Below are 25,474 nucleotides of genomic sequence, written 5' to 3'. Positions count from 1 at the left end.
ACGCTAGTGAGACAGACCATGCTGGTGTTTGGGGTTTGAGAAGTCAATGAGAGAAGTGAAACAATTCGTCCTTAGTTGTGCCTTTTAGATTAGGATAAAATTAACAACTTTACATTCGAGACAATTTCTTAAATCGTTGAACATGTTCTTACTCCAACCTCGTGAAAGTGATACACTGACACGTTTTCATTTTTGTTAAAAAAAAAAAAAACAAATTTATATCGAAGGAGTGCCTTTGATTTTTGACAGCTTGCACATGCGCAGTTAATCGGGATACGAACGTCAGACGCGATGACGTCCTTTTACACATGAGCGTCGCCTAAAAGCCTTATAAGGGATTTCTAATGGAGAAACCGTTTTAGCCTCTCCATACTGTACTATCTTTGCACTTTTGATTTGCTGACTGGCAACTTGACTTCCTCCTAGTGAAACATCAACAAATGTTAACTAGGATCCTCCTTCCTACTCACAGCTGCATCATGCGACTGCAGCCCACACAGATCACTTTATATAGACTATTCAGACAGGTTTTTCTGTAGAATCGTCCTGGCCACTGCAGATATGAGGTCTGGAGGATTCGTTTCGGTATCCAGACCGGTCATAACGTCCATCGTTCTCATCTTATCGCTCTATTGTTTTCATGTGTTTGCGCTCAAGTCGCAACTTTTGACGAGGCATGGCGGGGTTACAGATCTCAATGCTCAAGACACCGTCATCAACTATGAAACATGCTATTTTGACCAGAAGGTACGTTTCTTTTCGCTATAATAAATATGATAACGTTTTTTTGACGGCTGTCATGATGTCTGTCAACAATCACTGTCTAGACAAGGAACGAGACTAATCAGCTTTGTAGATTATCAGGACATTCAAGATATAGTCTAAACAAACACACACTGCATGTTTAGTTTATCTGACAGATATGTTAAGAGCTTTAAAACTTTAACAAGTTTGTGCTAATGTTGTAATAATAATGTTATAACGGTTGAGTTGATGCATTTATTTACCTGTGCAACAATTTGTTCAGTTATGTAGCTATGTTTTTTATAATGATTATTTAGCCCAATTTAAAATGTCTAGATTTGATAGTTTTAGAGAATATATTATCTCATTCCACTATGGCCTTTGTCCACTAAGACATTGAAATTTAAATAGCATTGTTTATATATTGATGCTTGTCGCCTAATTTACTATTGACCGTAGATTTTATTTGTTTGTGGTGAACTGAAAACTGCTTCGCTGGCTTTCTTGTGAGGATTTCCTTAATTCTCTGTGTACTTTAAATCACTTCTAAACTGTTTGGGTATTGTGTCTGCAGACAATCAGCGTATCCGCTCTGCTTCCTGGTAGGACGGGAAAGCCATCAATACACTGGGCCAACACAACTCAATCCCTGCTGGCATCCTGCCCAGAGGAACTGCAGTGTCCTGCCATAAAAGTGAATTTAAAGTAGGCTACTATAGACTAAAGAACATCAAAGATCCTGGAGGTTACAGCTTTCCCCCAAAATTGCATGTGCTAAAGGTATAGGTAGCCTAGTGGTTAGAGCGTTGGACTAGTGACCGGAAGGTTGCAAGATCGAATCCCCGAGCTGACAAGGAACAAATCTTGTCGTTCTGCCCCTGAACAAGGCAGTTAACCCACTGTTCCTAGGGCATCATTGTAAATAAGAATTTGTTCTTAATTAACTGACTTGCCTAGTTAAATAAAGGTATAAAAATGATTTGAACTCTACATATCCACGTTGTTAGGTTGTCTGTTTATAGCTGTGGCTAGAATTGCAACAAATGATGCATTACAAATCAAATCAAGCTTTATTTATACAGCACATTTCAGACACGGAATCAAATCGAGCTTTATTCATACAGCACATTTCAGACACGGAATCAAATCAAACTTTATTTATACAGCACATTTCAGACACGGAATCAAATCAAACTTTATTTATACAGCACATTTCAGACACGGAATCAAATCAAACTTTATTTATACAGCACATTTCAGACACGGAATCAAATCAAACTTTATTTATACAGCACATTTCAGACATGGAATGAAACGGAATGTGCTTCACAGGAAAAAAATGAATAAAAAAACAATTAAAATAAAAACGGAAATATTTACTACACAACAAACATAAGATAAAAAACAATAACAATACAATCTGAAAAACTAAAAGGATCCCCAAGGAAAAGCAAAGTTAAAAAGGTGTGTTTTAAGATCTCCTTTAAATATGTCCACATTTCCTGCCCCCCCCCCCCCCCCCCTCAGGTTCTCTGGCAGGCTGTTCCAGAGACTGGGTGCATAGTAACTAAAGGCTGGGGGCATAGTAACTAAAGCGTGGGGGCATAGTAACTAAAGGCTGGGGGCATAGTAACTAAAGGCTGGAGGCATAGTAACTAAAGGCTGGGGGCATAGTAACTAGAGACTGGAGGCATAGTAACTAGAGGCTGGGGGCATAGTAACTAGAGACTGGAGGCATAGTAACTAAAGGCTGGAGGCATAGTAACTAGAGACTGGAGGCATAGTAACTAAAGACTGGAGGCATAGTAACTAAAGGCTGGGGACATAGTAACTAAAAGCTGGGGGCATAGTAACTAAAAGCTGGGGGCATAGTAACTAAAAGCTGGGGGCATAGTAACTAAAGGCTGGGGGCATAGTAACTAGAGACTGGAGGCATAGTAACTAGAGACTGGAGGCATAGTAACTAAAGGCTGGAGGCATAGTAACTAAAGGCTGGGGCCATAGTAACTAAAAGCTAGGGGCATAGTAACTAAAGGCTGGGGGCATAGTAACTAAAGGCTGGGGGCATAGTAACTAAAGGCTGGGAGCCATAGTAACTAAAGGCTGGAGGCATAGTAACTAGAGGCTGGGGCCATAGTAACTAAAGGCTGGAGGCATAGTAACTAGAGGCTGGGGCCATAGTAACTAAAGGCTGGGGCCATAGTAACTAAAGGCTGGGGGCATAGTAACTAAAGGCTGGGGGCATAGTAACTAAAGGCTGGGGGCATAGTAACTAAAGGCTGGGGTAATAGTAACTAAAGGCTGGGGGCATAGTAACTAAAGGCTGGGGGCATAGTAACTAAAGGCTGGGGGCATAGTAACTAAAGGCTGGGGGCATAGTAACTAAAGGCTGGGGGCATAGTAACTAAAGACTGGGGGCATAGTAACTAAAGACTGGGGGCATAGTAACTAAAGACTGGGGGCATAGTAACTAGAGGCTGGGGGCATAGTAACTAGAGGCTGGGGGCATAGTAACTAAAGGCTGGGGCCATAGTAACTAAAAGCTGTGGGCATAGTAACTAAAGGCTGTGGGCATAGTAACTAAAGGCTGTGGGCATAGTAACTAAAGGCTGTGGGCATAGTAACTAAAGGCTGTGGGCATAGTAACTAAAGGCTGGGGTAATAGTAACTAAAGGCTGGGGTAATAGTAACTAAAGGCTGGGGGCATAGTAACTAAAGGCTGGGGGCATAGTAACTAAAGGCTGGGGGCATAGTAACTAGAGGCATAGTAACTAAAGGCTGGGGATGCAAACTTGACAATATCACAACGACTTACAGGCAGTGCTTTACGAACAATGACAAAACATTTATACAAAAGGAGGATGGGATGGCTGGCTGGTCTGAAGGGAATCAAGTGATCTAGCAGTTATCCAGGAAATCCCTTTGGCTTCTCTCTTCTCCTGGAACAAAGAATGGAGTCCTGTTTTTAGCATCACTTGTGAACTGTACGTTAACTACTGTCCTTTACCATCATGAGTACAGCAGTAGAGGCTGTCCTTTACCATGAGTACAGCAGTAGAGGCTGTCCTTTACCATGAGTACAGCCGTAGAGGCTGTCCTTTACCATGAGTACAGCCGTAGAGACTGTCCTTTACCATGAGTACAGCCGTAGAGGCTGTCCTTTACCATGAGTACAGCCGTAGAGGCTGTCCTTTACCATGAGTACAGCCGTAGAGGCTGTCCTTTACCATGAGTACAGCTGTAGAGGCTGTCCTTTACCATGAGTACAGCAGTAGAGGCTGTCCTTTACAATGAGTACAGCTGTAGAGGCTGTCCTTTACCATGAGTACAGCTGTAGAGGCTGTCCTTTACCATGAGTACAGCCGTAGAGGCTGCTCAGGGGAGTGACGGCTCACGTTAACTACTGGAACGGAGCGAATGGAATGGATTCAGAAACCCTGTGTTTAATGTATTTGATACCATTCCATCCATTCCACTCCAGCCATTACCACGAGCCCATCCTCCCCAGTAAAGGTGCCACCGACCTCCTGTAGACTACAGAGTGTGTATGTTCATCAGTTGTTTCCTACATTTGCTTTGAGTCATTTTTTTTAATTTTTTTTTATACTATAACATTTAGTTGTAGGTCCTGTGTAGCTCAGTTGGTAGAGCATGGCGCTTGTAACGCCAGGGTAGTGGGTTCGATCCCCGGGACCACCCATACGTAGAATGTATACACACATGACTGTAAGTCGCTTTGGATAAAAGCGTCTGCTAAATGGCATATATTATTATTATTATATTATGTTTACCTCACTGCTTTTCAGAAGCTACAGATTTTTCAGCATTTGACTTGACATTGAATGTTTCAGCAGATGGCACCTAATCAGTTTCCTGTAACTAAATGCTACCAGCATCAACCACAAGGTGGCAGTATTAGGTTTGGTAGGAAAACATGGGCATCTAAGCTATGAAGGTTTCAGTTCCCCTATGAAACCATATAATGAAACCATAGCTGTATGCTGATGATACCATCTACTGTATGCTGCTCTGTACCATCACTCATTCATATATCCTTATGTACATGTTCCTTATCCCCTTACACTGTGTATAAGACAGTAGTTTTGGAATTGTTAGTTAGATTACTTGTTGGTTATCACTGCATTGTCGGAACTAGAAGCACAAGCATTTCGCTACACTCGCATTAACATCTGCTGACCATGTGTATGTGACAAATAAAATTTGATTTGATTTAGCCATATTATAATATAATAATATAATATATGCCATTTAGCAGACGCTTTTATCCAAAGCGACTTACAGTCATGTGTGCATACATTCTACGTATGGGTGGTCCCGGGGATCGAACCCACTACCCTGGCGTTACAAGCGCCATGCTCTACCAACTGAGCTACAGAAGGACCATAAAACCATAGCCATATTCTACATTTACATTTAAGTCATTTAGCAGACGCTCTTATCCAGAGAGACTTACAAATTATATTATAAAACCATAAGCACAAGCATAGGGAAAGCCTCCAGCCCAGAATGGCTTAACACTGAGTTAGAACCACTCGGCCAGAAGATCAGGTTATAGATTTTCTATCTATTTCCTAGAGTACCTTCTTGAGTGATGTAAAACATATATTTGGATCATCTAACAATTGACTTATTACAGAGAATATACTATTTACATATGAAATTGACAAATCATTTTGAGTCTGGATTGTAAATGTGGTTTTCCTGACACACTAGCCAAGCAGTGGAGAGGCTCCAGGAGTGGATGAATGAACACATTCAGGACTGAAATCTTTTCCCTGTCATTGGCTCATAAAATTGGTGAATCCTTTTGTAGTCACTGGGAAGGGAGGAGAGAGAGAGAGAGAGAGAGAGAGAGAGAGAGAGAGAGAGAGAGAGAGAGAGAGAGAGAGAGAGAGAGAGAGAGAGAGAGAGAGAGAGAGAGAGAGAGAGAGAGAGAGAGAGAGAGAGAGAGAGAGAGAGAGAGAGAGAGAGAGAGAGAGAGAGAGAGAGAGAGAGAGAGCAACAAAAACATTCTTTATCAAGTGTTGGGTGGGTTTCAAGTAGGGGACAACTTGTCTGTGGCCACACAGCGGTGGCATTAGGCTGGAGAGAAGGATGAGTCCCAAATAGTGTAGTGGACTGTATAGGGTTCGATTTGGGAGGCAGATGTGCTAGTGGAACTAATGTGGCATCCTGGAACTGTCTCTCTCTGGGTTTTAATACAAATTGAGGCTAATTATCCTAGCGTCCTGCATTGGGGTTGTCACCGACTCACTGCACAGTACAAAGTAGTGTATGGCAGAAGGCCAGGGCCACAATGATCACACCCGAGCGCAGGGACACGTTGGAGGGACAGAGAGGTCACCCTCTGGAGAAGGTGCTACTGTACCTTCTCTCACACTGGAACCTTTACAAGGTGTCTGTCAGAGGGGAACAAGAACCTTTACAGAACCTTTACAGGGTGTCTGTCAGAGGGGAACAAGAACCTTTACAGAACCTTTACAAGGTGTCTGTCAGAGGGGAACAAGAACCTTTACAGAACCTTTACAAGGTGTCTGTCAGAGGGGAACAAGAACCTTTACAAGGTGTCTGTCAGAGGGGAACAAGAACCTTTACAAGGTGTCTGTCAGAGGGGAACAAGAACCTTTACAAGGTGTCTGTCAGAGGGGAACAAGAACCTTTACGTTTACGAGGTGTCTGTCTGAGGGGAACAAGAACCTTTACAGAACGTTTACGAGGTGTCTGTCAGAGGGGAACAAGAACCTTTACAGAACCTTTACAAGGTGTCTGTCAGAGGGGAACAAGAACTTTTACAGGGTGTCTGTCAGAGGGGAACAAGAACCTTTACAAGGTGTCTGTCAGAGGGGAACAATAACCTTTACAAGGTGTCTGTCAGAGGGGAACAAGAACCTTTACAAGGTGTCTGTCAGAGGGGAACAAGAACCTTTACAAGGTGTCTGTCAGAGGGGAACAAGAACCTTTACAAGGTGTCTGTCAGAGGGGAACAAGAACCTTTACAAGGTGTCTGTCAGAGGGGAACAAGAACCTTTACAAGGTGTCTGTCAGAGGGGAACAAGAACCTTTACAAGGTGTCTGTCAGAGGGGAACAAGAACCTTTACAAGGTGTCTGTCAGAGGGGAACAAGAACCTTTACAAGGTGTCTGTCAGAGGGAACAAGAACCTTTACAAGGTGTCTGTCAGAGGGGAACAAGAACCTTTACAAGGTGTCTGTCAGAGGGGAACAAGAACCTTTACAAGGTGTCTGTCAGAGGGGAACAAGAACCTTTACAAGGTGTCTGTCAGAGGGGAACAAGAACCTTTACAAGGTGTCTGTCAGAGGGGAACAAGAACTTTTACTTTACAAGGTGTCTGTCAGAGGGGAACAAGAAAGAACCTTTACAAGGTGTCTGTCAGAGGGGAACAAGAACCTTTACAAGGTGTCTGTCAGAGGGGAACAAGAACCTTTACAAGGTGTCTGTCAGAGGGGAACAAGAACCTTTACAAGGTGTCTGTCAGAGGGGAACAAGAACCTTTACAAGGTGTCTGTCAGAGGGGAACAAGAACCTTTACAAGGTGTCTGTCAGAGGGGAACAAGAACCTTTACAAGGTGTCTGTCAGAGGGGAACAAGAACCTTTACAAGGTGTCTGTCAGAGGGGAACAAGAACCTTTACAAGGTGTCTGTCAGAGGGGAACAAGAACCTTTACAAGGTGTCTGTCAGAGGGGAACAAGAACCTACAAGGTGTCTTCAGAGGGGAACAAGAACAAGGTGTCTGTCAGAGGGGAACAAGAACCTTTACAAGGTGTCTGTCAGAGGGGAACAAGAACCTTTACAAGGTGTCTGTCAGAGGGGAACAAGAACCTTTACAAGGTGTCTGTCAGAGGGGAACAAGAACCTTTACAAGGTGTCTGTCAGAGGGGAACAAGAACCTTTACAAGGTGTCTGTCAGAGGGGAACAAGAACCTTTACAGAACCTTTACAGAACCTTTACAGGGTGTCTGTCAGAGGGGAACAAGAACCTTTACAGAACCTTTACAGAACCTTTACAAGGTGTCTGTCAGAGGGGAACAAGAACCTTTACAGAACCTTTACAGAACCTTTACAGGGTGTCTGTCAGAGGGGAACAAGAACCTTTACAGGGTGTCTGTCAGAGGGGAACAAGAACCTTTACAAGGTGTCTGTCAGAGGGGAACAAGAACCTTTACAGAACCTTTACAAGGTGTCTGTCAGAGGGGAACAAGAACCTTTACGAGGTGTCTGTCAGAGGGGAACAAGAACCTTTACAGAACCTTTACAAGGTGTCTGTCAGAGGGGAACAAGAACTTTTACAGGGTGTCTGTCAGAGGGGAACAAGAACCTTTACAAGGTGTCTGTCAGAGGGGAACAAGAACCTTTACAAGGTGTCTGTCAGAGGGGAACAAGAACCTTTACAAGGTGTCTGTCAGAGGGGAACAAGAACCTTTACAAGGTGTCTGTCAGAGGGGAACAAGAACCTTTACAAGGTGTCTGTCAGAGGGGAACAAGAACCTTTACAAGGTGTCTGTCAGAGGGGAACAAGAACCTTTACAGAACCTTTACAGGGTGTCTGTCAGAGGGGAACAAGAACCTTTACAGGGTGTCTGTCAGAGGGGAACAAGAACCTTTACAAGGTGTCTGTCAGAGGGGAACAAGAACCTTTACAAGGTGTCTGTCAGAGGGGAACAAGAACCTTTACAAGGTGTCTGTCAGAGGGGAACAAGAACCTTTACAAGGTGTCTGTCAGAGGGGAACAAGAACCTTTACAAGGTGTCTGTCAGAGGGGAACAAGAACCTTTACAAGGTGTCTGTCAGAGGGGAACAAGAACCTTTACAAGGTGTCTGTCAGAGGGGAACAAGAACCTTTACAAGGTGTCTGTCAGAGGGGAACAAGAACCTTTACAAGGTGTCTGTCAGAGGGGAACAAGAACCTTTACAGAACCTTTACAGAACCTTTACAGGGTGTCTGTCAGAGGGGAACAAGAACCTTTACAGGGTGTCTGTCAGAGGGGAACAAGAACCTTTACAGGGTGTCTGTCAGAGGGGAACAAGAACCTTTACAAGGTGTCTGTCAGAGGGGAACAAGAACCTTTACAAGGTGTCTGTCAGAGGGGAACAAGAACCTTTACAGAACCTTTACAGGGTGTCTGTCAGAGGGGAACAAGAACCTTTACAGGGTGTCTGTCAGAGGAGAACAAGAACCTTTACAAGGTGTCTGTCAGAGGGGAACAAGAACCTTTACAGGGTGTCTGTCAGAGGGGAACAAGAACCTTTACAGGGTCTCTGTCAGAGGGGAACAAGAACCTTTACAGGGTGTCTGTCAGAGAGGAACAAGAACCTTTACAAGGTGTCTGTCAGAGGGGAACAAGAACCTTTACAAGGTGTCTGTCAGAGGGGAACAAGAACCTTTACAAGGTGTCTGTCAGAGGGGAACAAGAACCTTTACAAGGTGTCTGTCAGAGGGGAACAAGAACCTTTACAAGGTGTCTGTCAGAGGGGAACAAGAACCTTTACAAGGTGTCTGTCAGAGAGGAACAAGAACCTTTACAAGGTGTCTGTCAGAGGGGAACAAGAACCTTTACAAGGTGTCTGTCAGAGGGGAACAATAACCTTTACAGGGTGTCTGTCAGAGGGGAACAAGAACCTTTACAGAACCTTTACAGGGTGTCTGTCAGAGGGGAACAAGAACCTTTACAAGGTGTCTGTCAGAGGGGAACAAGAACCTTTACAGGGTGTCTGTCAGAGGGGAACAAGAACCTTTACAGGGTGTCTGTCAGAGGGGAACAAGAACCTTTACAAGGTGTCTGTCAGAGGGGAACAAGAACCTTTACAGGGTGTCTGTCAGAGGGGAACAAGAACCTTTACAAGGTGTCTGTCAGAGGGGAACAAGAACCTTTACAGGGTGTCTGTCAGAGGGGAAATGGAACCGTTGGTCAGAGAGGATGACTGTTGGTCAGAGAGGATGACTGTTGGTCAGAGAGGATGACTGTTGGTCAGAGAGGATGACTGTTGGTCAGAGAGGATGACCGTTGGTCAGAGAGGATGACCGTTGGTCAGAGAGGAAATGGAACCGTTGGTCAGAGAGGATGACCGTTGGTCAGAGAGGATGACCGTTGGTCAGAGAGGATGACTGTTGGTCAGAGAGGATTGACAGACTGTTGAATCCCAGTTCCATTCCTTCGGACGTCAGGGCCACATTTTAACTGGCTCCATTTAGAGTTCTTTTCAGAGACCTTGAAATGGATTCGTAATACATTGATTCAATTTCTTCTCTTGAGCCTTCATCTCATCTCAAGCTAAATGTGAATGTCTTCGAGACTAGGTTTCATGCTGGTATATTTTATTCGGGAGACAGGCAGCGCGGGAATGCGTAATAGGGATCTTTATTTTACCCAAAGTACGGCGTGTCGTGTGAAGGCACGGGGACGAAGACCAGAGAAACATGTAACAAAACCACAGGGTTGAAACCCAAAACAAAAGAGTACCTCGAATAAATAACACAAGCGAACAACTATTATCGCACGGGTCGAGACCCGTGATCATCTGCACAACTATTATCGCACGGTTCGAGACCCGTAATCATCTGCACAACTATTATCGCACGGGTCGAGACCCGTAATCATCTGCACAACTATTATCGCACGGGTCGAGACCCGTAATCATCTGCACAACTATTATCGCACGGGTCGAGACCCGTAATCATCTGCACAACTATTATCGCATGGGTCGAGACCCGTAATCATCTGCACAACTATTATCGCATGGGTCGAGACCCGTAATCATCTGCACAACTATTATCGCATGGGTCGAGACCCGTAATCATCTGCACAACTATTAACACAGGGGTCGAGACCCGTAATCATCTGCACAACTATTATCGCACGGGTCGAGACCCATAATCATCTGCGCAATCCACAGTGGCACGAAAGCCCAAAACACACAGCACAGGTACTCGCACGCACCAACGGACATTGTAACAATAATGGACAGTCCAGTGGAAACCAAAGGGCACCAATTATACAAGTACTAATCACTGGGAATAGGGGACAGGTGTGTGTAATGAAAGTTCCCGGAAGGATCCGTGACAGCACCCCCAGGATCACAGGAACGCAGCCCGGGTCGATCAGGACCCGATGCAGCTGCCGAAGTTGCGGCGTCGTCGAGACGGGCCATTCCCGCTGTCTCCGTCAATGGTCGATTACTCTGTCATGTCGGTATAAATTATTCGGGAGACAGGCGCAGGAATGCGTAATAGGATCTTTTTTTATTGCGCCCTTAAAAAAGGCACGGGGACGAAGACCCAACAAACGCATAGCAAAACACAGGGTAGAAACCCAAACATAAGAGTGAGGAGAACCTCGAATAAGGTTTAAAGTAGCAGCTGGTCATATTTTAGCCATCCTCTTGATTTCTTCATGTTTTTCTGATGTATGTCTCTGTCCTTACAGATCGATCACTTTGGTTTCCTGGAGGATGGCACCTTTAAGCAGAGATACCTGGTTAATAATGAACACTGGGATCAGAAGGGAGGGCCTATCTTGTTCTACACCGGCAATGAAGGAGACATTACCTGGTTCTGCAATAACACTGTAATAATTACCCTTCTCTGTTCTGTGTTCATCTTCTCTGTTCTGTGTTCATCTTCTCTGTTCTGTATTCATCTTCTCTGTTCTGTATTCATCTGTTCTGTGTTCATCTTCTCTGTTCTGTATTCATCTTCTCTGTTCTGTATTCATCTTCTCTGTTCTGTATTCATCTTCTCTGTTCTGTATTCATCTTCTCTGTTCTGTTCTGTATTCATCTTCTGTTCTGTTCTGTATTCATCTTCTCTGTTCTGTATTCATCTTCTGTTCTGTTCTGTATTCATCTTCTCTGTTCTGTGTTCATCTTCGCTGTTCTGTATTCATCTTCTCTGTTCTGTTCTGTATTCATCTTCTCTGTTCTGTTCTGTATTCATCTTCTCTGTTCTGTATTCATCTTCTCTGTTCTGTTCTGTATTCATCTTCTCTGTTCTGTATTCATCTTCTCTGTTCTGTTCTGTATTCATCTTCTCTGTTCTGTTCTGTATTCATCTTCTCTGTTCTGTATTCATCTTCTCTGTTCTGTATTCATCTTCTCTGTTCTGTATTCATCTTCTCTGTTCTGTATTCATCTTCTCTGTTCTGTATTCATCTTCTCTGTTCTGTTCTGTATTCATCTTCTCTGTTCTGTATTCATCTACCCAGCATGCCTTGCGTCATTTGTTAGAATATTTTTCCCTGTACTTTTTGTCTGTAGGGTTTCATGTGGGACGTTGCAGAGGATCTGGGAGCCATGTTGGTTTTTGCAGAGCACCGTTACTATGGAGAATCACTGCCGTTTGGACAAGACTCTTACAGTGTAAATGAACCGTAATGCATTTGCACACACACACACACACACACACACACACACACACACACACACACACACACACACACACACACACACACACACACACACACACACACACACACACACACACACACACACACACACGGTATATAACATTTGAAATATGACGTGTTGGTTTACTACACGTTCAGAAACAACGTTTGTCTTCACAAACAGGACAACAAGCACCTGAATTACCTGACGTCGGAGCAGGCGCTAGCTGACTTCTCTGTGCTGATCAGAGAACTGAAGAGGAAGGTGCTTGGAGCTCGGGAAAGTCCTGTGATCGCCATCGGAGGGTCCTACGGAGGGATGCTCTCTGCCTGGTTGAGAATGAAATACCCCAATGTCGTTGTTGGGTAAGAGATACTGTGTACAGGTCTTCGTGGGGCCCTATTTTTATATTTTATATAGTGAACTACTTTTGACCAGGGCTCATAGGGCTGTGGTCAAAAGTAGTGTGCTTTAGAGGGAATAGGGTGCTATTTGACCTAAGGAAAATCTCACACTGCGTTCTATCTGTCTCTCTGTGTGGTTAATGTGTTCTATCTGTCTCTCTGTGTGGTTAATGTGTTCTAACGGTCTCTCTGTGTGGTTAATACTGTGTTCTAACGGTCTCTCTGTGTGGTTAATACTGTGTTCTAACGGTCTCTCTGTGTGGTTAATACTGTGTTCTATCTGTCTCTCTGTGTGGTTAATACTGTGTTCTAACTGTCTCTGTGTGGTTAATGTGTTCTATCTGTCTCTCTGTGTGGTTAATGTGTTCTATCTGTCTCTCTGTGTGGTTAATGTGTTCTATCTGTCTCTCTGTGTGGTTAATGTGTTCTATCTGTCTCTCTGTGTGTTTAATACTGGGTTCTATCTGTCTGTGTGGTTAATATGTTCTAACGGTCTCTCTGTGTGGTTAATACTGGGTTCTATCTGTCTCTCTGTGTGGTTAATATGTTCTAACGGTCTCTCTGTGTGGTTAATACTGTGTTCTAACGGTCTCTCTGTGTGGTTAATACTGTGTTCTATCTGTCTCTCTGTGTGGTTAATACTGTGTTCTAACTGTCTCTGTGTGGTTAATACTGTGTTCTATCTGTCTCTCTGTGTGGTTAATACTGTGTTCTAACGGTCTCTCTGTGTGGTTAATACTGTGTTCTGTCTCTCTGTGTGGTTAATACTGTGTTCTAACTGTCTCTGTGTGGTTAATACTGTGTTCTATCTGTCTCTCTGTGTGGTTAATGTGTTCTAACGGTCTCTCTGTGTGGTTAATACTGTGTTCTAACTGTCTCTGTGTGGTTAATACTGGGTTCTATCTGTCTCTCTGTGTGGTTAATGTGTTCTATCTGTCTCTCTGTGTGGTTAATAATGGGTTCTATCTGTCTCTCTGTGTGGTTAATGTGTTCTAACGGTCTCTCTGTGTGGTTAATACTGTGTTCTATCTGTCTCTCTGTGTGGTTAATACTGTGTTCTATCTGTCTCTCTGTGTGGTTAATGTGTTCTAACGGTCTCTCTGTGTGGTTAATACTGTGTTCTGTCTCTCTGTGTGGTTAATACTGTGTTCTAACTGTCTCTGTGTGGTTAATACTGTGTTCTATCTGTCTCTCTGTGTGGTTAATGTGTTCTAACGGTCTCTCTGTGTGGTTAATACTGTGTTCTAACTGTCTCTGTGTGGTTAATACTGGGTTCTATCTGTCTCTCTGTGTGGTTAATGTTCTATCTGTTCTGTGTGGTTAATCTGTCTCTCTGTGTGGTTAATGTGTTCTATCTGTCTCTCTGTGTGGTTAATGTGTTCTATCTGTCTCTCTGTGTGGTTAATGTGTTCTAACGGTCTCTCTGTGTGGTTAATGTGTTCTAACTGTCTCTCTGTGTGGTTAATACTGTGTTCTAACTGTCTCTCTGTGTGGTTAATGTGTTCTATCTGTCTCTCTGTGTGGTTAATGTGTTCTAACTGTCTCTCTGTGTGGTTAATACTGTGTTCTATCTCTCTGTGTGGTTAATGTGTTCTAACTGTCTCTCTGTGTGGTTAATACTGTGTTCTATCTGTCTCTCTGTGTGGTTAATACTGTGTTCTAACTGTCTCTCTGTGTGGTTAATGTGTTCTATCTGTCTCTCTGTGTGGTTAATACTGTGTTCTATCTCTCTGTGTGGTTAATGTGTTCTATCTGTCTCTCTGTGGTTAATACTGCGTTCTATCTGTCTCTCTGTGTGGTTAATACTGTGTTCTATCTGTCTCTCTGTGTACTCCAGAGCCCTGGCTGCCTCTGCTCCCATATGGCAGTTCCCTGACATGGTTCCATGTGGAGATTTCTATAAGATAGTCACCCAGGACTTCGCCAGGAGTGGACTGAACTGTGACGCGAACATCAGGAGGTCCTGGAAGGCCATCGACAACATCACAGCAACTGGTAGGATGAATTAGCCTGTCTGAATGACAACATCACAGCAACTGGTAGGATGAATTAGTCTGTCTGAATGACAACATCACAGCAACTGGTAGGATGAATTAGCCTGTCTGAATGACAACATCACAGCAACTGGTAGGATGAATTAGCCTGTCTGAATGACAACATCACAGCAACTGGTAGGATGAATTAGCCTGTCTGAATGACAACATCACAGGATGAATTAGCCGTCTGAATGACAACATCACAGCAACTAGTAGGATGAATTAGCCTGTCTGAATGACAACATCACAGCAACTGGTAGGATGAATTAGCCTGTCTGAATGACAACATCACAGCAACTGGTAGGATGAATTAGCCTGTCTGAATGACAACATCACAGCAACTAGTAGGATGAATTAGCCTGTCTGAATGACAACATCACAGCAACTGGTAGGATGAATTAGCCTGTCTGAATGACAACATCACAGCAACTGGTAGGATGAATTAGCCTGTCTGAATGACAACATCACAGCAACTAGTAGGATGAATTAGCCTGTCTGAATGACAACATCACAGCAACTGGTAGGATGAATTAGCCTGTCTGAATGACAACATCACAGCAACTGGTAGGATGAATTAGCCTGTCTGAATGACAACATCACAGCAACTGGTAGGATGAATTAGCCTGTCTGAATGACAACATCACAGCAACTGGTAGGATGAATTAGCCTGTCTGAATGACAACATCACAGCAACTGGTAGGATGAATTAGCCTGTATTTGGCAGATGACGGCCTCCGATGGCTGTCCGGAGAGTTTAGCTGGTAGGATGTTCCTGTCTGAATGACACTCAAGAATGACGGACTTGGATGGAATTTTAATGGCCTGGCTCAACAACAGAACTGGTAGGTGAATCTGGCAGCAACTGGTTGAGCCTGTCTGAATGACAACATCACAGCAACTGGTAGGATGAATTAGCCTGTATTTGCAGATGACGGCCTCCGATGGCTGTCCGGAGAGTTTAGCTTATGTTCCCCACTCAAGAAGACGTACTTGGATGGTTTTAAGGCCTGGCTCCAAGAGACCTGGGTGAATCTGGCCATGGTTGACTACCCTTACGAAGCTAACTTCCTCCAACCGCTCCCACGCTGGCCAATACAGGTACACATATATATATATATATATATCTATATCATATTTCTATATCTTTCATAATAATGTATTAAATTGTATTACACAAGTAGAATAAGAAATCTCCTAGCATTTTACATAGTAGCCCAATTGTTAATAATTTAATAGTCCATATTTTGTTTTACTTACAGAAAAGGTTAAAACAAGGGAAGTGAAAAATCACATTAGCAACAATTATTGTCTTTCTACCTCCTTTCAACCTGTCCTACCCAATGAATGTACTGTTCCCAATTAGCTGTCTCTACTTCCTTTATCTGCTCTGCCACATCCTCTCTGTCTCTACTTCCTTTATCTGCCACATCCTCTCTGTCTCTACTTCCTTTATCTGCCACATCCTCTCTGTCTCTACTTCCTTTATCTGCCACATCCTCTCTGTCTCTACTTCCTTTATCTGCCACATCCTCTCTGTCTCTACTTCCTTTATCTGCCACATCCTCTCTGTCTCTACTTCCTTTATCTGCCACATCCTCTCTGTCTCTACTTCCTTTATCTGCTCTGCCACATCCTCTCTGTCTCTACTTCCTTTATCTGCCACATCCTCTCTGTCTCTACTTCCTTTATCTGCTCTGCCACATCCTCTCTGTCTCTACTTCCTTTATCTGCTCTGCCACATCCTCTCTGTCTCTACTTCCTTTATCTGCTCTGCCACATCCTCTCTGTCTCTACTTCCTCCTTTATCTGCTCTGCCACATCCTCTCTGTCTCTACTTCCTTTATCTGCCACATCCTCTCTGTCTCTACTTCCTTTATCTGCTCTGCCACATCCTCTCTGTCTCTACTTCCTTTATCTGCTCTGCCACATCCTCTCTGTCTCTACTTCCTTTATCTGCCACATCCTCTCTGTCTCTACTTCCTTTATCTGCCACATCCTCTCTGTCTCTACTTCCTTTATCTGCCACATCCTCTCTGTCTCTACTTCCTTTATCTGCCACATCCTCTCTGTCTCTACTTCCTTTATCTGCCACATCCTCTCTGTCTCTACTTCCTTTATCTGCCACATCCTCTCTGTCTCTACTTCCTTTATCTGCCACATCCTCTCTGTCTCTACTTCCTTTATCTGCCACATCCTCTCTGTCTCTCTTCCTTTATCTGCCACATCCTCTCTGTCTCTACTTCCTTTATCTGCCACATCCCTCTGCTTTATCTGCCACATCCTCTCTGTCTCTACTTCCTTTAGCTGCTCTGCCACATCCTCTCTGTCTCTACTTCCTTTATCTGCTCTGCCACATCCTCTCTGTCTCTACTTCCTTTATCTGCCACATCCTCTCTGTCTCTACTTCCTTTATCTGCCACATCCTCTCTGTCTCTACTTCCTTTATCTGCCACATCCTCTCTGTCTCTACTTCCTTTATCTGCCACATCCTCTCTGTCTCTACTTCCTTTATCTGCCACATCCTCTCTGTCTCTACTTCCTTTATCTGCCAAATCCTCTCTGTCTCTACTTCCTTTATCTGCCACATCCTCTCTGTCTCTACTTCCTTTATCTGCCACATCCTCTCTGTCTACTTCCTTTAGCTGCTCTGCCACATCCTCTCTGTCTCTACTTCCTTTATCTGCCAAATCCTCTCTGTCTCTACTTCCTTTATCTGCCACATCCTCTCTGTCTCTACTTCCTTTATCTGCCACATCCTCTCTGTCTCTACTTCCTTTATCTGCCACATCCTCTCTGTCTCTACTTCCTTTATCTGCCACATCCTCTCTGTCTCTACTTCCTTTATCTGCCACATCCTCTCTGTCTCTACTTCCTTTATCTGCCACATCCTCTCTGTCTCTACTTCCTTTATCTGCCACATCCTCTCTGTCTCTACTTCCTTTATCTGCCACATCCTCTCTGTCTCTACTTCCTTTATCTGCCACATCCTCTCTGTCTCTACTTCCTTTATCTGTCTCTACATCCTCCTCTGTCTCTACTTCCTTTATCTGCCACATCCTCTCTGTCTCTACTTCCTTTATCTGCCACATCCTCTCTGTCTCTACTTCCTTTATCTGCTCTGCCACATCCTCTCTGTCTCTACTTCCTTTATCTGCTCTGCCACATCCTCTCTGTCTCTACTTCCTTTAGCTGCCACATCCTCTCTGTCTCTACTTCCTTTATCTGCTCTGCCACATCCTCTCTGTCTCTACTTCCTTTATCTGCTCTGCCACATCCTCTCTGTCTCTACTTCCTTTATCTGCCACATCGTCTCTGTCTCTACTTCCTTTATCTGCTCTGCCACATCCTCTCTGTCTCTACTTCCTTTATCTGCCACATCCTCTCTGTCTCTACTTCCTTTATCTGCTCTGCCACATCCTCTCTGTCTCTACTTCAAATGGTTGTGTCAATCAGTCTTGTTGTGTTACAAGTCACCTTTTTCCTTTTCTTATTATTTTGTTTATTCCAACTGTCAATTAACTGCATTAATATTCATAGTAAATTTACATTTGATAATGGTTAAGACCCAAATGTTACCACGTTTCCTATGTAGTGCCCTACTTTTGACCAGACCGGGTTTGACAGTAGTGCACTACTTCAGGATCATTGTGCCATTTCCGACTTGTTCGTTTCTTGTGTGGTTGTAAGGATGGTGAGGTGTCTCTTCACTTTTGTATATTATCTACTTCACTTGCTTTGGCAAATTAACATATGTTTCCCATGCCAATAAAGCCCCTCGGAGGGAGGGAGGGAGGGAGGGAGAGAGGAAGGGAGGGAGAGAGAGAGGGAGGGAGAGAGGGAGGGAGGGAGAGAGGGAGAGAGGGAGGGAGGGAGGGATGCATCTGTGGCGTTTTCTTCTCCACTAAACCCTGTTTGTCTGACATGGCAACAGTATCATGTAACAGTACTCTGTAACAGTATCATGTAACAGTATCATGTAACAGTACTCTGTAACAGTACTATGTAACAGTACTATGTAACAGTACTCTGTAACAGTACTATGTAACAGTACTATGTAACAGTACTCTGTAACAGTACTATGTACCAGTACTCTGTACCAGTACTCTGTAACAGTACTCTGTAACAGTACTATGTAACGGTACTCTGTAAAGGTACTCTGTAACGGTACTCTGTAACAGTACTCTGTACCGGTACTATGTAACGGTACTCTGTACCGGTACTATGTAACAGTACTCTGTACCAGTACTATGTAACAGTAGTATGTACCAGTGCTATGTACCAGTACTATGTACCAGTACTATGTAACAGTACTATGTAACAGTACTATGTAACAGTACTATAATAATAATAATAATATATGCCATTTAGCAGACGCTTTATCCAAAGCAACTTACAGTCATGTGTGCATACATTCTACGTATGGGTGGTCCCGGGGATCGAACCCACTACCCTGGCGTTACAACTGCATTAATATTCATAGTAAATTTGCCATGCTCTACCAACTGAGCTACAGAAGGACCACACAGTACTCTGTACCAGTACTATGTAACAGTACTATGTAACAGTACTCTGTAACAGTACTATGTAACAGTACTCTGTAACAGTACTCTGTAAGGTACTCTGTAACAGTACTCTGTAACGGTACTCTGTAACGGTACTCTGTAACAGTACTCTGTAACGGTACTCTGTAACAGTACTCTGTAACAGTACTCTGTAACAGTACTCTGTAACAGTACTATGTACCAGTACTATGTACCAGTACTCTGTACCAGTACTCTGTAACAGTACTCTGTAACAGTACTCTGTAACAGTACTCTGTAACAGTACTCTGTAACAGTACTCTGTACCAGTACTATGTAACAGTACTCTGTACCAGTACTCTGTACCAGTACTCTGTACCAGTACTCTGTACCAGTACTCTGTACCAGTACTCTGTAACAGTACTATGTAACAGTACTCTGTAACAGTACTCTGTCACAGTACTCTGTCACAGTACTCTGTCACAGTACTCTGTCACAGTACTCTGTAACAGTACTCTGTAACAGTACTCTGTAACAGTACTCTGTAACAGTACTCTGTAACAGTACTCTGTAACAGTACTCTGTAACAGTACTCTGTAACAGTACTCTGTAACAGTACTCTGTAACAGTACTCTGTAACAGTACTCTGTAACAGTACTCTGTAACAGTACTCTGTAACAGTACTCTGTAACAGTACTCTGTAACAGTACTCTGTAACAGTACTCTGTAACAGTACTCTGTAACAGTACTATGTAACAGTACTCTGTAACAGTACTATGTAACAGTACTCTGTAACAGTACTATGTAACAGTACTATGTAACAGTACTCTGTAACAGTACTCTGTAACAGTACTCTGTAACAGTACTCTGTACCAGTACTCTGTACCAGTACTCTGTAACAGTACTCTGTAACAGTACTATGTAACAGTACTATGTACCAGTACTATGTACCAGTACTATGTACCAGTACTCTGTAACAGTACTATGTACCAGTACTATGTACCAGTACTCTGTAACAGTACTCTGTAACAGTACTCTGTAACAGTACTATGTAACAGTACTATGTAACAGTACTCTGTCACAGTACTCTGTCACAGTACTCTGTCACAGTACTCTGTCACAGTACTCTGTAACAGTACTCTGTACCAGTACTCTGTACCAGTACTCTGTACCAGTACTCTGTACCAGTACTCTGTAACAGTACTCTGTAACAGTACTATGTAACAGTACTCTGTACCAGTACTCTGTACCAGTACTCTGTAACAGTACTCTGTAACAGTACTCTGTAACAGTACTATGTAACGGTACTCTGTAAAGGTACTCTGTAACGGTACTCTGTAACAGTACTCTGTACCGGTACTATGTAACGGTACTCTGTAACGGTACTATGTAACGGTACTATGTAACAGTACTCTGTACCAGTACTATGTAACAGTAGTATGTACCAGTGCTATGTACCAGTACTATGTACCAGTACTATGTAACAGTACTATGTAACAGTACTATGTAACAGTACTATAATAATAATAATAATATATGCCATTTAGCAGACGCTTTTATCCAAAGCAACTTACAGTCATGTGTGCATACATTCTACGTATGGGTGGTCCCGGGGATCGAACCCACTACCCTGGCGTTACAAGCGCCATGCTCTACCAACTGAGCTACAGAAGGACCACACAGTACTCTGTACCAGTACTATGTAACAGTACTATGTAACAGTACTCTGTAACAGTACTATGTAACAGTACTCTGTAACAGTACTCTGTAAAGGTACTCTGTAACAGTACTCTGTAACGGTACTCTGTAAGGTACTCTGTAACGGTACTCTGTAACGGTACTCTGTAACGGTACTCTGTAACGGTACTCTGTAACAGTACTCTGTAACAGTACTCTGTAACAGTACTCTGTAACAGTACTATGTACCAGTACTATGTACCAGTACTCTGTACCAGTACTCTGTAACAGTACTCTGTAACAGTACTCTGTAACAGTACTCTGTACCAGTACTCTGTACCAGTACTATGTACCAGTACTATGTAACAGTACTCTGTACCAGTACTCTGTACCAGTACTCTGTACCAGTACTCTGTAACAGTACTATGTAACAGTACTATGTAACAGTACTCTGTACCAGTACTCTGTACCAGTACTATGTAACAGTACTATGTAACAGTACTCTGTCACAGTACTCTGTCACAGTACTCTGTCACAGTACTCTGTCACAGTACTCTGTACCAGTACTCTGTCACAGTACTCTGTCACAGTACTCTGTCACAGTACTCTGTCACAGTACTCTGTAACAGTACTCTGTAACAGTACTCTGTAACAGTACTCTGTAACAGTACTCGGTAACAGTACTCGGTAACAGTACTCTGTAACAGTACTCTGTAACAGTACTCTGTAACAGTACTCTGTAACAGTACTCTGTAACAGTACTCTGTAACAGTACTCTGTAACAGTACTCTGTACCAGTACTCTGTAACAGTACTCTGTAACAGTACTCTGTACCAGTACTCTGTAACAGTACTCTGTAACAGTACTCTGTAACAGTACTATGTACCAGTACTCTGTAACAGTACTCTGTAACAGTACTCTGTAACAGTACTCTGTAACAGTACTCTGTAACAGTACTCTGTAACAGTACTATGTAACAGTACTCTGTAACAGTACTCTGTAACAGTACTCTGTAACAGTACTATGTAACAGTACTCTGTAATTTGATAATATCAGCTGTATACTTTTTCATTGTTAAAGCTGCAATATGGCACTTTTTTGGACGACCCGTCCAAATTCACATAGAAATGTGAGTTATAGATCTGTCATTCTCATTGAAAGCCAGTCTAAGAAGCTGTAGATCTGTTCTATGTGTTATAGATCTGTCATTCTCATTGAAAGCCAGTCTAAGAAGCAGTAGATCTGTTTCTATGCTTCCTGTTTTTAAATGTTGTTTTTTGCCTCTTTTACTTCAAACAGCTGGATATATCATATTTTTGATTATGGAAAATATATAAATTATTTGACCATATGTTCCGGCCCCGTGACCATCCACTCAAGAAAACATGTAGGCTGTTATAGAAGGCTGAAGGACTCAGTGATCCCTGGACTGTAGAGGCTGTTGTAGAAGGCTGAAGGACTCAGTGATCCCTGGACTGTAGAGGCTGTTATAGAAGGCTGAAGGACTCGGTGATCCCTGGACTGTAGAGGCTGTTGTAGAAGGCTGAAGGACTCAGTGATACATTGACTGTAGAGGCTGTTGTAGAAGGCTGAAGGACTCAGTGATCCCTGGACTGTAGAGGCTGTTATAGAAGGCTGAATGACTCAGTGATCCCTGGACTGTAGAGGCTGTTATAGAAGGCTGAATGACTCAGTGATCCCTGGCTGTTATAGAAAGCTGAAGGACTCAGTGATCCCTGGACTGTAGAGGCTGTTATAGAAGGCTGAAGGACTCAGTGATCCCTGGACTGTAGAGGCTGTTATAGAAGGCTGAAGGACTCAGTGATCCCTGGACTGTAGAAACTGTTATAGAAGGCTGAAGGACTCAGTGATACATTGACTGTAGAGGCTGTTATAGAAGGCTGAAGGATTCTGACCCATCAACCCTGAACCCTAAACCCTAAACCCTGCTAGTGCTTGCTCACCCTCCTGGGGTGCTCCAACCATCTTGTGAGTTATATGAGATGTCCACTGTTCTGTTACTTTTTCATTAGTAGAAATATATCAACTTTAAAAAATAAAAATAAATGGTGGTCCTCATTGATATATATAAATCCTAAATCCCCTAGTGGGGCAGCAGGTTAACAGACACAGAGAAGCTAAATGGACATTTGGAGTCGTTGTGGCTCAGTGCCTGTAATGTATGCCTGCCCTATGGGTGGTTTAAGCGGTTTAGCCAGTGAGCTTTTTTAATGACAAAGCTAATGTGATTATGTGAGTGACTGTGGGAAGGGAGTATTGAGGGTTTAAAGGGGGGAATCTGTTGGCAAAGATGAATGTAGGAGACTAATCCTATCTGAAAAGTAGAGAGGAGATGCTTCAGAGCAATTGCTGGATGTTTTTTATTTTTTCATGGTATAAATCTGCGGTTCAGACATGCCTGTTGCTCTACCCCTCCTTCTCATATATCCATCGACCACCTCCCCCTTCCTCCTCAACCTCCTCCTCCGCCTCCCCCTTCCTCCTCAACCTCCTCCTCCTCCTCCTCCTCCTTCCTCCTCAACCTCCTCCTCCTCCTCCCCCTTCCTCCTCCAACTCCTCCCCCCCTCCTCAACCTCCTCCCCCTCCTCCCCCTTCCTCCTCAACCTCCTCCTCCTCCTCCCCCTTCCTCCTCAACCTCCTCCTTCTCCTCCCCCTCCCCCTTCCTCCTCCTCCTCCTCCCCCTCCTCCTCCCCCCTTCCTCCTCCACCTCCCCTCCCCCTCCCTCCCCCTCCTCCTCCTCCCCCCTTCCTCCTCCACCTCCTCCTCCTCCTCCCCCTTCCTCCTCAACCTCCCCCCCTTCCTCCTCAACCTCCTCCTCCCCCTTCCTCCTCAACTTCCTCCCCCTTCCTCCTCCTCCCCCTTCCTCCTCCACCTCCTCTCCCTCCCCCTCCTCCTCCTCCCCCTTCCTCCTCAACCTCCTCCTCCTCCTCCCCCTTCCTCCTCAACCTCCTCCCCCTTCCTCCTCAACCTCCTCCTCCTCCCCCTTCCTCCTCAACCTCCTCCCCCTCCTCCCCTAGCCCGCCTGTAGACAAAAGCCTCAGTAACAGCCTCCATTCTGCCAGAACTCCAGTCCAACGTCCTAACAAGCAGCCACAGTCTCTCCAGCAGCCTTTACAAAGACTGGCAGAACAAAAACAGCTAGCAGACAGAACAGGACAGGCAGCAAACTCTGCTGCTACCATGACAACTACCAATACAGTAACTATGTCTGAAAGAGAAACCACGAACGATGAAAAAAAACACACAATAAATCCCATTTTAAATGTATCTCAACTGCAGTAATTGTCACTAGAGATGAAACAGTCACTTTTGTAAAGTTGAGAAGTTGTCCTGGTAGGGTGAGAATGAGGCGGGGAAACCAGGTCGATAAATCTTTTAACAACTAAATATGTCTCCTCGCTATGCAGAGCTATACATTTAAATGAAGCCTTTAGTTTCATTCCACTTAATTTCATATGTAAATTAGACACTACTATCTTTTAAGTGAAATGTTTTATGAGAAAACAACCAGTAAACAGCTGAGAGAGAGAGAGAGAGAGAGAGAGAGAGAGAGAGAGAGAGAGAGAGAGAGAGAGAGAGAGAGAGAGAGAGAGAGAGAGAGAGAGAGAGAGAGAGAGAGAGAGAGAGAGAGAGAGAGAGAGAGAGAGAGAGAGAGAGAGAGAGAGAGAGAGAGAGAGAGAGAGAGAGAGAGAGAGAGAGAACTTTCTAACGTTGATTGAGCCGTTTGGATTTGGACTGAAATGGAACTGAGGTGTTTGTTTTGTAAACAAAGTGCTTTAAAAGGTTACCTATGAAAAATAACTCTTACTTATTACCTAGTATTACTATTTAATTAGCGGGAGAAGTATTTTCACTCTGCCGTTGTCTGAGGTATTAATTCATTAGTAATTGTTCCATGTTTGTGCCTCGTGTGACGAACACGGACCCAAAAAAATCCTGTATTTACTATACTGAGAATTGTAATTTCTAAGCCCAAACTATCTGCCAACCGTGATATGTTTTGTTGTTTTGTTCCCAGGTGGTGTGCAAACACCTTAGCTTTGACCCCAGCAGTGTGTTAGACTACCAGCTGTTAGGGGGCGTCTCTGAAGCTGCTAGAGTCTACTACAACCACACAGGAAACTGTCCTTGTCTCAACACTTCCACTACGGCTACAGGGAACCTGGCCTCCATCGGCTGGTACTACCAGGTAACACAAACTCACAGGTTGTTTCTGAGATGGCACCCTATTCCCTATATAGAGCTCTTGTCAAAGAGCTAAGTTAAGTAGTGCTCTAATTAGGGAATGGGGCTCTGGTCAGGTAGTGCTCTAATTAGGGAATAGGGCTCTGGTCAAAGGTAGTGCTCTAATTAGGGAATAGGGCTCTGGTTAAGTAGTGCTCTAATTAGGGAATAGGGCTCTGGTTAAGTAGTGCTCTAATTAGGGAATAGGGCTCTGGTCAAGTAGTGCTCTAATTAGGGAAGAGGGCTCTGGTCAGGTAGTGCTCTAATTAGGGAATAGGGCTCTGGTCAAAGGTAGTGCTCTAATTAGGGAATAGGGCTCTGGTTAAGTAGTGCTCTAATTAGGGAATAGGGCTCTGGTCAAAGGTAGTGCTCTAATTAGGGAATAGGGCTCTGGTTAAGTAGTGCTCTAATTAGGGAATAGGGCTCT

The 25,474-nt window shown here is 43.7% G+C and overlaps 1 protein-coding gene across 1 annotated transcript in view; it reads left to right on the top strand.

Moving 5' to 3' along the window:
- The first annotated feature begins 374 nt into the window (after positions 1–374).
- Positions 375–25,474, top strand: part of LOC123992454 (prolylcarboxypeptidase (angiotensinase C)) — a 39,479-nt gene continuing 14,379 nt past the window's right edge. The window contains exons 1-7 of the mRNA XM_046293605.1: positions 375–747; positions 11,208–11,348; positions 12,037–12,138; positions 12,349–12,530; positions 14,407–14,564; positions 15,534–15,703; positions 24,842–25,012. Coding sequence (XP_046149561.1) covers positions 562–747; positions 11,208–11,348; positions 12,037–12,138; positions 12,349–12,530; positions 14,407–14,564; positions 15,534–15,703; positions 24,842–25,012 — 1,110 coding nt within the window. The 5' untranslated portion in view covers positions 375–561. The remainder of the gene's footprint in view (positions 748–11,207; positions 11,349–12,036; positions 12,139–12,348; positions 12,531–14,406; positions 14,565–15,533; positions 15,704–24,841; positions 25,013–25,474) is intronic.

This window comes from Oncorhynchus gorbuscha, linkage group LG13 (genome assembly GCF_021184085.1).
Source record: "Oncorhynchus gorbuscha isolate QuinsamMale2020 ecotype Even-year linkage group LG13, OgorEven_v1.0, whole genome shotgun sequence".
Classification (NCBI taxonomy): Eukaryota; Metazoa; Chordata; class Actinopteri; order Salmoniformes; family Salmonidae; genus Oncorhynchus; species Oncorhynchus gorbuscha.
This window is presented reverse-complemented; position numbering and strand designations above follow the sequence as displayed.